This window comes from Somniosus microcephalus, chromosome 13 (genome assembly GCF_052327205.1).
Source record: "Somniosus microcephalus isolate GS21.2 chromosome 13, FLI_Smic_1.0, whole genome shotgun sequence".
In the NCBI taxonomy this organism is placed as follows: Eukaryota; Metazoa; Chordata; class Chondrichthyes; order Squaliformes; family Somniosidae; genus Somniosus; species Somniosus microcephalus.
The window spans coordinates 150,145,137-150,158,573 of record NC_140999.1 but is presented as its reverse complement, the minus strand read 5'-3'; the positions used below and the strand labels follow the sequence as shown (position 1 = coordinate 150,158,573).

The following is a 13,437-nucleotide window of genomic DNA, read 5'->3' as shown; positions in this document are numbered from 1 at the left end:
AGAAGAATGAGAGGCGATCTTATCGAAACATATAAGATTCTGAGGGGGCTTGATCGGGTGGATGCGGGGAGGATGTTTCTACTGATGGGTGAGACTAGAACTAGGGGGCATAATCTTCGAATAAGGGGCTGCCGTTTCAAAACTGAGATGAGGAGAAACTTCTTCACTCAGAGGGTAGTAAATCTATGGAATTTGCTACCTCAGAGAGCTGTGGAAGCTGCGACATTAAATAAATTTAAAACGGAGATAGACAGTTTCCTAGCTGATAAGGGAATTAAGGGTTATGGGGAGCGGGCAGGGAAGTGGACGTGAGTCTAGGTTCGGATCAGCCATGATCCTATTGAATGGCGGAGCAGGCCCGAGGGGCCGCATGGCCTACTCCTGCTCCTACTTAAGTTCTTATTATGAGAGGCGTTTGAGAAGGATGGAGTGGTCAACCGTGTCAAAGGCTGCAGACAAGTCAAGAAGGACGAGGAGGGATAGTTTACCTTTGTCACAGTCACAAAGGATGTCATTTGTGACTTTGATGAGAGCCGTTTCGGTACTGTGGCAAGGGCGGAAACCTGATTGGAGGGATTCAACCATGGAATTGTGGGAAAGATGGGCACGGATTTGGGAGTCGACAACATGTTCACGGTCTTTGGAGTGGAAAGGGAGGTTGGAGATGGTGCGGTAGTTTGCAAGGTCGGAGGGGTCAAGGGTTGGTTTTTTGAAGAGAGGGGTGATGATGGCAGATTTGAGGGAGAGGGAGACAGTACCTGAGGAGAGAGAACCATTAACAATGTCAGCTAACATGGGAGCCAGAAAAGGAAGTTAGGTGGTCAGCGGTTTGGTGGGAATAGGGTCGAGGGAGGAGGAAGTGGATCTCATGGACAAGATGAGCGCGGAGAGGTAATGAGGGGAGATCGGAGAGAAACTGGAGAAAGATGTGAGTTCAGGGCTAGGGCAGGGGGGAACCTTAGAGGAAGTTTGGCCCAGTGGGCTAGGGGAAGCAAGGGAAGTGGCAGAGGCAGTTGAACGGATGGTCTCAATCTTAGAGACAAAGAAGTCCAAGAGCTCCTCATACTTGTTGTCGGAGGTGAGGGTGGAGGAGACAGGGGAGAGGTGTTTAAAAAGACGGTTAGCAGTGGAGAATAGAAGCCGGGGTTTATCTTTGCAGTCCAGAATGATTCTGGAATAGTGAGCAATTTTGGCAGATGAGAGCAGGACCCTATAATGCTTTATGTGCTCCAGCCAGATCTGGCGGTGAATGGCTAAACCAGTTGTCTGCCATATCCGTTCAAGTTGGCGTCTGTTGGACTTAAGGGAGCGAAGATGAGAGCCATACCAGGGGAATGACCAGGGTGAGAGAGAGTAATTGTTTTTTAATAGGGACTAGGGCATCAAAGGTGGGGGTGAGGGTGTGGTTGAGCAGATCGGTAGCTGCAGAAATGTCATGGTGAATGGAGGGCCAAAGGCTGGACAGTTGGGATTTCATAAGTGCAGTTGCAAGAGAGTTGGGAGAGAGTTTTTTCCAGGGGCAGACACAGAAGGAAATAGGGTTGGGGATGGGTGGAAGGGGGATGTGGGTGGAGAGCGATACGAGGAAGTGGTCAGAGAATGCCTTATCTGCGATTGACACAATGAGAGTAGCGAGGCCACGAGAGATGGCAAGGTCGAGGGGGTGGCCGTGAATATGGGTTGGGGAGTTTACATGGAGGGAGAGATTAAAGGAGGATAGGAGGCTAATGAACTCAGAGGAGAGAGAGCATGATGAATTGAGATGGAGGTTGAAATCACCGAGAATGAGAAGTCATTCGGTGCAGAAGCTGAGGGAGGAGAGCAGTGAAGATAGCTCGGTAGTAAAATTTTTATGGTACTTTGGTGGGCGGTAGAGAACAAGAATTTTAAATGAGAAGTGAGAAGGCTGGAATAAGGTGAGATGCTCAAAGGAGGAGAAAGTGCTGGACGAATAGGGGGACAGGCCAAGGTGTGATTTGGTGATGAGAGCCACACCGCCACCACGGCGGTCTGAGCGGGGCAAGTGGTAGAAGGTATAGCCAGGCGGGGAGGCTTCATTTAAGGGTAAGGTGTCATCAACCCTCAACCAAGTTTCGTTAGGGCCATGATGTCGATGCAATCATCCATGATAAGCTCATGGATGGCAAGGGCCTTGTTCGCAAGTGAAAGGACATTCTGGAGGGAGATGCGGAGAGGGTCGGTGATGGCTGCCCCACTGCCAGCATCCACAGGGTCAGCGCTGGGGGGGATGAGTTACATGGGAGGGAGATTGGCAAGATTAGCCCCCAGTGGGCGCGCTGGGCGGGAAGGTCGGCGAGAGAGCAGGATGGGACATTTGGGGTTGCTGCTCGTAAGGCGGCAGCGATGAGTGCCTTGCTGGGCCCTTCGTAGGATGCCAAGAGAGGCACAGAGGGAAGCTGTAAGCTGGTGGGAACAGAAAGCAGGATAAATTTATTACAATGGCACAGTGAAGATATATTATCAATATTGCACCATTTAATGTTGAAGAGTTGGAACTCCAGCTGCAGGAAATACATCAAAGGAGGAATGAATTGAAGACCACTCTTCAGTAAAAGCATAGGTGCAAGCTGCATGGGGACAGGCTGTGGCCTCACTCAATGCAGTCACCCAGATCCTTTGCACTTGGCTGCAAACGGGGAACAAGTTTACCGGTATCACGGGGAAGGGAATGGTAAGTGTGCTCCTAACCCTTGCATACATTTCTTGTGGGGCCCATCAAGTATTCCACAAAACCAAGTTGGGAACTCCCAAACCCTCTGGGAAATACCATTTCAAACAACATAGGGCCCAATTTTCGGCTTGTGTGGGAAATGGTCGGATTTCCCCGAATGTGGGGTTTCTGACACACATAAAAAAGTGTCAGCCAGCCCCACGCAATTTTCCCTCAATTGGCCAATTAATTCCCAGCATGTGGGAAGCCTTGCTAATTGTCTAAATCGAGTCAGAAATCCCCACACTATGATGTCATCATTCGTGGTGCTTTCAAGGTCCATGGCAAGCACTGCATCCTCTGAAGGCTTCCAAATGAACCATACAGGATGGCAGAGGAGCCTGCAGCAGCTGTGGCCAGTGCCAGACCCCGAGCTGCCTTCAAATTCGACGAGGCTTCACTGCAGGCATTATTGGATGGGGTTAGGGCCCACCGGGAGGTCCTCTTCCCTAGGTCAGGCAGGAAGAGGCCTCTCACTGAGACCAAGGCTGCATGGATGCAGGTGTCAGCAGATGCCAACTCGCTGGGAGTCACCAGAAGAACCTTGGCATTACATCTCTATTTCCTTCCTTTACTCCCCCACAGTACCATCCAGAGCCCCTGTCCTCACTGTGGAGGAGGAAGAGGCTGTGCAGCCAGACTCCTCAGAGGAAGCTCCAACCTCTGAGGGCACAGCACCAGCGCAGACACTCACACCTCGGGGGGACCTTTGGGACATAGAGTAGTGTTGTCACCTGGTGTTTCACAGCTCACAAGTGAGCCTCAGCAGATTCTGGAGACAGGGACAGCAGTGGAGAGTCCTCGTCGGAGGGCGCAGGGCTCTGCCAGCTCAGCTCAGCTGCGCTGCACCTCGACCCTCTGCCTCTGGGTCCATTCGCAAGAGAAGAGGTGATGGATCTCCATGCACAGATGCAGGAGTCTCTGGCAGGTTTTGTCTCCAGGGTCGCTGCAAGTGTGGAGCGAATGGAGAAGTCCATAGCGACCATGAGCAGAGCCTTTGTGGAGTCATTGGTGCATGAACGCAGCACCATGGAAAGGTTGGCAACCTCCATGGAGGAGATAACTCGCCAGCATACGGAAAACATGGTGAGTGCTCATAAGAGAATGACATCTCTTGAGGAGCGTTGGCCATCTGTTGAACAGAGAAACCAGATCTTCATGGAAGTCCTTCTGAGTAGGACTGCCAGTGCAGAAACGGGTTCCACTGGCCCCCTAAAGCGCAGCAAGGTGCTCTCAAGCCACTTCCAAGCGCTGGCCCCTTCTGGCTTGTGCAGCTTCAGGTGAGTGAGCAGCAGCCTGGTGCTCCTGGTAATCATCCTGCTGTTCCTGGTTCTGCTGCTGCCACCTCTGCTGTTGGAGATCCTCTAATGCCAGGAAGGGAAGGTGCCAAAGGTCTCCCATGCTTCTAGCAGATGCCTCGGTTGAGGAGGTCCTGAGTTAGGGTGGTGAGAGGGGCTTCCCAGGAGCTCACACTGAAGAAGTGTGTGAGGCTCCAACTTTCTGCAGCTGCTCCTAAGGCTTCAAAAAGTTCCCCCAAACCTTGATCAACAAGGTCCTGCAGCCTGCAAATGCTGCCTCTTTAAATATCTTCAGCCCTCAGCGACCTGCTGCTGCAAGCAAGCAAGCCAGCTGTTTTCACGCCAGCTCTCATCGGCGGGGTTCTCTGCAGGCGGGTTCCAGGTGGGGAAAGCCCCAAAGTCGCAACGGCACGGGAAAATCCACTTCAACAAGCAGATAATTGTTTGTTAGTGCTCCGACGACCATTCCCGCCAGCGGCGGGCGGGACTGAAGCGGGGCGCGTGAAAACGGCAGTCCGAAAGTCGGACGGGGCGGGGAATCAGGCGGGGGGGAGTCCCGACCCGCCTTTTCTGCGATTTTCGGACCACAGCCGCATGAAAAGCCGCCCGACGGCTGCCCGAAAATCGGGGCCATAGTCTTTCATTATGCCAGAGATGCTTGGCACGTTTTTCTTGCAAGTATTGGTGGCAGATGTGGAACAGCAAACTGATAGTCAGGCTTAGAACCAGAAACACTTCTCTGCTGTTAGGGGGGTTCTTGGTGGGGCCAGCAGCTGTGGATGCAGAGGGAAGTCCTCATCTTCTAAAAGTGCAGCCACCATGGACTGCTGCTAACTGATGGCATCATGGCCGTGTTTGCAACAGAAGCATCTAATTCATGGAGAAAAATGCAGTAACATTGCCTGGAAATGCAGCAACAACGACTTGCATTTATATAGTGCCTTTAACACAGTAAAACGTCCCAAGGTACTTCACAGAAGCATTATCAAAGAAAATTTCACACCAAGCCACATAAGGAGATATTTGGGCAGATGACCAAAGAGGTTGGTTTTAAGAAGCATCTTGAAGGAGTAGAGAGAGGTAGAAAGGTGGAGAAGTTTAGAAAGGGAATTCCAGAGCTTAGGGCTTAGGCAGCTGAGGGCACGGCCGCCAATGGTGGATCGATGAAAATCGGGGTGCACGAGGCCAGAATTGGAGGAGAGCAGAGATCTTGGAGGGCTGTAGGGCTGGAGGTGGTAAAAAACAAAACATTTTTCCACCATCAAGACGTTCACCTGCCATAGGTCCCAGGATTTCCAATACGGCCATATAAAATGAGAGAGCAGCACGCTGTGGGCGGTCCCCCACCCGCAGCTGGGAATTCCAGTGAAAAGCGTCATTTACAAAAATATGTCATTTAAATGAGACTTGTGCAGGCTCGGTTTTGCTGCTGAATTTGCTGATTGGGAAAATGGGTGGTCACAGGTCCAAATTCCTGCAACACTATGGCAGAGCTTCAAAATCTTGGGGTTTAGGTATCATCACTATCCGTGTTCATGAAAAAATTCTACCCTTGCTGACTGCATTATTTTAGTCTTGAGTGAGTAGGGAACTATAATAGTTTTAGCAAATGAATACTGAACAAAACCGTATTTTATCATCTATTTCAAAATACATAATTTTTAGTGCCTCGTTTTATATCATTTTTATAGTTGTGTTAATAATTGGCTCAATGAATGCTATGGAAAGGTCTTGCTGAGTCAAATATGAGCTTCAAATGAATTGCTTTATAAAGGCATAAGTCCTATCATCAAGCCTTGACATGCATGATGAGAATATCTTGGGATATAAGAAAGTGATTGGTGATTATACAGATGGCAAATTTCAACTTCTAAAATCTTTCTGTTTTAATTTCATATGGTGATCACGTTTAAAGTATTTTCATACCTGAAGTGAGTGCAAATTATATCACCTGGTAAATCAGAATTGGGAAAGGGTACTGTCAAGTACTAATTATTTTACTAATTTTGTGATGCAGTTTTTGGGTTGATTTTGTACTGTTAAAGGCAAAGGATGCCAATTCTGGGAAATTTTTGCCAATGTTTCAGCCACTGTCAAAGTGAGGCATTTGTAGACGAGGTATAGCCCAGCTAGCCACAGAGCAAAGCCTCCCCTTACAACAGAGAGAAAAGTCTTTTATCCCATCAAGTTGGCAGTGTTTGAAGTAAGTCCCCAGAGGTGAAGGTACCGCAACAGCCAGTCCTCCTGTGATACAATTTTATTGGTAAAAATGTAACACTTAGACACTGACCAAGTGGTACTGCATTTGTTTAAAGTGGTTATTAATTAAATGCTTTGAAAACATAGACTGACAGTTGATTTGAGTGAAACATCTGTCATTGAAATTCTGTGTTTCACACTAAATACAAGTTATTAAATTTATATACATGACATTTGTATACATGATATTGAGGTTCGGCTGGTTACATTACTCGAATACTTACAAAATTCTTTGTCTCTGACTAAGCAGTGGAGGATTAAGTGACGATAGTATGGATTCTGTCAACACTCCTGGAACCTATTCATCTTCTTCCACACTGATCCAGAAAGGTGATATTATTGGTAAGTGTAATGGCTACATACAAATAGTAAACTGTGTTAGATTGTGGCAATAATCTTGTTTTGCACTGGAAACCCACTCTGCCTACTCTCGTCCAGAGAGTTGGTGTTCTGAAAATAGATCTAAGTGGTGGTGACTGAAGGAATGGCTAAGTTAGAGTTGTACATTTTTTGATGAGGAGACGGCTTACATTCCTTCTAGAAAATAACATTGAAGCTTCAAAAAAATGAGCACCAGTTGTATCTGGGGAACACTGAAATGTTTAAAGCAATATTTTTGAATATTTCCCATCTAGATTGCATGTTTGTAGTTGTTCAAAAATTGGTATTTCACTCTAATTGAATTGATTACACTTTGAGCCAAATGTTTGCATTCCGTGTAAAAGAAACGGCAACTGTTTTAATTTCTCAGTTAAAATGATTCTGTACGGCCTTGTTTTCAAGGCCTTGTTTTCAACTGAATATACTCTATGGTGCCACTATTGATCAGTCAAGGAACTGCAACAGAGGAGAGTTCAGAAAGCTATTCTATGGCTGTAATTTCCTGGCTAGTCTGTGGTGTTGCCGCAGATCAGAGTTAAAGGGGAAGGATACCCAAAGGGAAATTATGTACATTTTTGTGATTAAACAAATCTTCTAAATGTTGGTAGATGTACCTTCTACAGTGCTGTAGCATTATGAGGACCTAGGTTTTTAGGTGGCATGGCTGCCCTCCCAGTCAGTTGATGTGAGCTTCAAAATCCCATCAGTGAGCGAATTGATTCTGCAAGGTACTTTACCATGGAAACAACACCCTCTAAATAAAATAATCTTTCAACATAACTGTTTCTCTCACAGCTTTTGTGCTTGAAAATGGATTCCACTACGTAATGCCAGAATGAGCAATTATGCACTAGCAGAACTGTTTCTAAGATTTGGGCATTTTATTCACCATAGAAATTTTCTAAAGAAAAAAAACTTCTAAAGCAGTTTGAAATTTAGATTGGTTTCCAACTAATATTAGTGTCTTTATATTTTTGTAAAACATAATTTTCTCCGTATAATTAAATTGTGGCGTGCTGTAGATGCATTTATTCGTCCAGGCATGCTCTATTACTGTGAGCTGCAACAGGTGTGTTCATTTGCTGACAGCCCCTTTCTGTTTTGATGCATAAAAATTGCCCATAATGCAAGCACGCCAATCTTTATTCCTTTGCTGTTCACTTGGCTAAAAGGAACGATCCTTGGAGTTTTTTTTTAATTGCTCCCACAACCAAAATAAATGACAGGATCTAGGAAAAAGAAGGTAAATAAAGGCCGGAATTTTCCCGCTGCCATGCTTGCTGGTTTGGAGGCGGGTCGGCAGTAAAAGTTGCAGAAAATGGGAGCGTGTTGGGAATGCGCCGTCATCCCGCCTCCTCGTGCCTTTAACTCGGGCGCGTTTGCCAGCGTGCCACAGACCCGAACGGCAGAGTTGGGCGACCTAATTTATCTCATTATATCCTTGTTGTGAGACCCTTAACAGGGATTTTAACCAGACCTTTTGAATTTCACTGGATGACCACGGGAATCACGCAGCTCGGGAACTACGCCTGTCAACCTGAGGCAGAAGCTGAATCACGATCGATGTCATTAATGCACAACATGGAAATGCAAATAAATACTCCCACATTGACACCTGTTTACTTGCCTATGGGAAAGGTTCTTGTTGACTCCATTTTGAGCACAGATTTAGCTGTCTAGAGTTTGAAAGTCTTCGCTGCAACCTCAGAAGCCACTCTCACCACATTGCTAGTAACTGTCACAACATTGACAGATTGCTCCTCTGATCTCTACTTGACCTGCCATCTTTTAATCAACATGGGTGCCGCTTATACTCAGAATCGGACCACGATGGGCCCCACCACCAGCAGCAGCAGCAACAACACCACCAACCTTCCCCTCAATGACCTGATGCTCCACAGGACAGAGGGCATCAGAGCAGGGCTGCACCGCGCTGGAGGAGATACCCCCAACACAGCGTGAACAGGCAGAGGATGAACTTCCTCAACATGATTGAGCAGGAGTGCCAAAGGAGGCTCAGGCTATCGCGCCAGGTCATCGCAGACATTTGCAGCTTGCTGAAGTAAGACATGCAGCCCAGAGGACCTGGTGGACATGCCTTGCCAGTAGCTGTCAAAGTCACCAGTGCCCTCAACTTCTTCGCCTCAGACCCCCTTCCACAGATCTGCAGCAGAAATTTTATGGCATATCGCAGTCGGCCGCCCACAGGTGCATCACACAGGTCACCGATGCCATGTTTAACAAGCCAGCCAACTATGTAAACTTTGCCACTAATGAGGCCAGTGTTACTGAGCGGGTGCTTGGCTATGCCGCTTTGGCTGGCCTCCCACAGGTGCAGGGCATCATCGACTGCACAAATGTTGCCATCAGGGTACCCCCACATCACCCTGGAGTGTTTGTGAACCGCAAGGGCTTCCACTCCCTCAAAGTTCAGCTCATCTGCAACCATAGGAAGATCATCATGCATATGTGCGCCAAATTCCCTGGCAGCTGTCATGACTCTTTTGTCCTGCGCCAGTCCACCCTCCCTCAGCTCTTCACACTGCCAAACAGACTTACCGGCTGGCTGCTTTGAGACAAGGGCTATCCACTAAAGACGTGGCTCATGACACCCTTGAGGACGCCAAGCAATGAGGCTCAGGAGCGCTATAATGAAAGCCACATGTCCACCAGATGTGTCATAGAGTGAACAATAGGCATGCTGAAGATGCACTTCAGATGCCTTGACAGATCTGGAGGAGCCCTTCAGTACGCACCAGCCAGGGTCTCCAGAATCGTCAGCAACGAGGATTAGAGCTGCATGAGGAGCAAGGCGTAGAGCGCACAACCTCTTCAGAGGAGGAGGAGCATCAGCTGGAAGACGAGGAGGAGGAGCAGGAGGAACCTGAGGTCCAGATGCCAGCAGCACTGGAGCACATTGCTGCCCGAGAGGCCAGGGATGGCCTCATCATGGCCAGATTTACTAAACTTTCTGCATTGCACCCATATGGCTGCCACATGCTGTGCCAACATGCTTGCTTGATGGACCTGTGGGACAGTAAAGAGATGATTTAGAAATGTTATATTAAGAATGGTTAACGATACCATTATGCACATGATGAACATTCACTGGCTGCTGATATCAGTCATCAAATGAGTGACTGCTTTATGTTATGTGGCTGTATGAGATGTAATTCTGTCACCAGGTTGCTGAGAGGTCCCCCTCTCTCCATCTCCCACCGCCAGCAGCTCTGCAACTCTTGAGACCTCCAGGGCCACCTCCTCTGCTGCAGTTAAAGTGCTGAAGGATGGAGGGCCACCTCCGATTCTCTCCCTCTCCCTGTTATTGTGCGCTCTCTTCTCCCGCAAGGAAGAAAAGAAGAGCAGTTTGAGTGAGAGTAATGGCATGAGTGTAAGGATTGTGTGGCTTACATCTGTAGAGGGTGACTGAGGGAGTGTGGTGCCGATGCCAAATGGCCTCCTTCTGTGGTGTTAGTTGGTATGATTGCATTAGGATGAGGGTGAGTGTGAGGGGTGGTTAGTCAGATGGGGATGTGAGTATGTACATAGAGAGAGAGGGATGGGTGGACGTGCAAGGTATGTTGGTGTGAGAAATGATGTGCAGGAGTAGGCTTGAGAAGGCAGAATGATGGGGATGTAGTGACAGGCACATCAGGATGAAGGTGAATGTGGCTTTGCACTCACTTTTCCTGATCTCATCAGATCATTGAAGCTCTTCCGGCACTGTACCCAGTTCTGCCTTACAATATCCCTGCTGTTCACCTCCTCCTCAGGAATTTGGAGCCAGGTGCTTTTTTTTCTCTTGGGGAGGTCTCTTTCACCCATCAACAGGGAAGTGGACCTCCCTGCCTGCTCTGACTCCCTCCACAAGAATGTGTAGGAAGTCATCGGAAAAGCGGGGTGCAGCCCTCTGTCTTTGGGAAGTAATTTTTCTATTTCTGCACAACAAGACACTCCTCTCCAATCCTCCCTCCACACTCCGACATGAGCCTCCAAATACGATGTGGCCAAGGCTGCTTTAAATATCCCCACTGGAAATGAGACATCGATGACGTCATCGGACCGCACCATTTAATAGGGCTGGGAAACGCTCATGTCTGCCTTAATAGGGGCCATTACGCTAAGGTCGCTCGGAGGACCCGACCCAACTCGGTAAGGAAATTTCCGGCCAAAGTGTTTGATTTAAAAAAAAAAAATACTGTTGGTTTGGTTAGAAAAAGTAAAATTAAGTGAAAAGGAAAAGACAATGGGAGAACATCAAAGCAAGCACAATTGTAGTATTATAGGAAGATATACTTTTTTTTGTAGCCCAGGATTACTCTTGTGTGGTGGAGATATTCCAGTTTTCATTACTGTCTTATTAATGTTTGTATTAGTGCCACTGTGCATAAATAGAAATTTTAAGAGACCGTTACCCCTTTGTAATAGCTGGCAATCAATCTAAGGATTAAAAATACCTTGCATCGTTTCCTGTGCTGAAAATGCATGCATCATACTTGGAATATGCATCATTGCTAATGAGCACTGAAAAGGGGAGCTTTTGTCTGAATTTTGAATTGTAGCCATTTTCTGTTTGAATAGATATTGTCCAAGAGAGTTGTGTGCACCATACATTTCAATAATTTTGTTCAAATAACCTTTTTATCACATACAATATCCTCCTGAGAGAGTTAATTTAATCACAGTTGAACAGTATTGTGTGATTAAATGACCCTCCTTATGGTTTTATAGCTTCCACGGTTATACTGACAAAGGAATTTATGTGTATGATCTCATTTGTAGAAGTTTATTATGCAGCTTTTTCCCCCTGTATAATCCCTATGGTGTGATATTTCTTTCCTTCAGTAACCGGTTTAAGAGCAATACCCAGAGCTATCGCTAGCTGCCATTCTCCATGGGAGAAAATAATTCTTTGAGAATTGGAGCATAGTAAGTCTGTATGAATTTGCACTCTTCATAAACAGCATGAAAACTAAAACATAAGAACATAAGAAATAGGAGCAGGAGTAGGCCAATCGGCCCCTCAAGCCTGCTCCGCCATTCAATAAGATCATGGCTTATTGACAGTTCCAATCATAATCTGATCAATTTCAGTATGAAGCCATATTATTCAGGAGTGACTTTATTTTTAAGCTAATCGTCCTTCTTTTGGTGACTTGGGAGAAAGGGTTTTTTGCACCTATTCTTAAAGTGGAAATGGCGAGCTCCACCTTTTGGTGGATCTTGTGTCTGTGTAGTCAGGGTCCATATATTCTTTCACTTTTTCCAAAATCTTACCAGCATTGCTGGGTACATCTTTGGTTGTTTGTTAAGTAATTGCACAAAATTTTGCCTGTGAAAGGTGTGATATTACCCTCTTAAAATATGGCTCATTGATCCTGACTCTTGCCTGTATGTCAGGAATTTGCCATTGTAAAATATTATCTCAACACATCAATATTTTATAAGCATTTATAATGGAAAAAGCCTATCTGCTGCTTGCAATGCTGTAGTTGTAGCCCTCCCACCAGTGCTGACGCTGTGGCACAGGTTACCCAGATTCATTTGCTGCCTTGTTTTTTAACCCAATGTTTGGATGTTTTTTCTCAAATTATCAGGTGGTTAAAACCTGAATTTCAGGTTTTTCACCTGATGAATGTGGCATCTAACTGCTTGTATTTTTAGCAGCCCAGTTTTGGACTTTGGGTTGTGGCTTATCCATGCTACCTGCCCTGTTTGCTTTCCCAAGTGGTATGTTGGCTGTCCACCCAATTTCAGGCCTTAACTCAACTGCCCCCATTTGCCTTCCTTGGTGATGTAGTGGCTGGTGTCGAGCCTATCTCTTTGGGCCACATGCCACACATTCTCCCCTTCCACCCCGTAATGAAATCTGTAATTTCTAGAGCCATGTTGTTCCTGTGACCTCTGACCTTTCCCCAAATCTCCTTCTCAGAAGCATTTCTCCCTGTGACCTTTCTTCGTAGTGGCTAAGCCACTACTCAACTACTAAAGAATAGAAATCTTTCACAAACACTTAAAGTCATTATACTGTATAAATATATAATACTAGCTGGAGTGCCCGGCGGTGCCGAGGGTTTTTTGAGGGCATATAAATGAGTTTGTCTGTCTGTGTGGGAAGAAGAGAGAGAGATAGAGAGGGGGAGAGAGAGAGAGAGAGAGAGAGAGAGAGAAGGAGAGAGAGAGGGAAGGAGAGAGAGAGAGAGAGAGGGAAGGAGAGAGAGAGAGAGAGAGAGAGGGAAGGAGAGAGAGAGAGAGGGAAAGAGAGAGAGAGAGAGGGGGAAGGAGAGAGAGAGAGAGGGGGAAGGAGAGAGAGAGAGGGGGAAGGAGAGAGAGAGAGAGGGAAGGAGAGGGAGACAGAGGGAAGGAGAGAGAGAGACAGAGAGGGAAGGAGAGAGAGAGACAGAGAGAGGGGGAAGGGGAGAGAGAGAGACAGAGAGAGGGGGAAGGGGAGAGAGAGAAAGAGAGGGAAGGAGAGAGAAAGAGAGGGAAGGAGAGAGAAAGAGAGGGAAGGAGAGAGAGAGAGGGAAGGAGAGAGAGAGAGAGAGGGAAGGAGAGAGAGAGAGAGGGAAGGGGAGAGAGTGAGGGAAGGAGATAGAGAAGAGAGGAAGACACCCCGGGGAAGGGGCTGGACTCAGAGCCCGGCGGGTGAAGAAGGGCGGCCGCCATTTTGTGAGGTCGGCGGGAAGTTTGAATTGCGGTGGCCGAAGGAAGGAAGAAGGCGAGCTCTCCCTCCCTCTCCCACCCCTTCACACTTTCCCTCCCTCACCC

General features: G+C 47.1%; 1 protein-coding gene across 2 annotated transcripts in view; it reads left to right on the top strand.

The window, feature by feature from the left end:
* Positions 1-13,437, top strand: part of gmeb2 (glucocorticoid modulatory element binding protein 2) — a 65,514-nt gene that overhangs the window by 16,294 nt on the left and 35,783 nt on the right. For both annotated transcript variants that reach the window (XM_086005344.1, XM_086005345.1), the window contains one exon: positions 6,539-6,630. In XM_086005344.1, the coding sequence (XP_085861470.1) occupies positions 6,539-6,630 (92 nt within the window). The remainder of the gene's footprint in view (positions 1-6,538; positions 6,631-13,437) is intronic.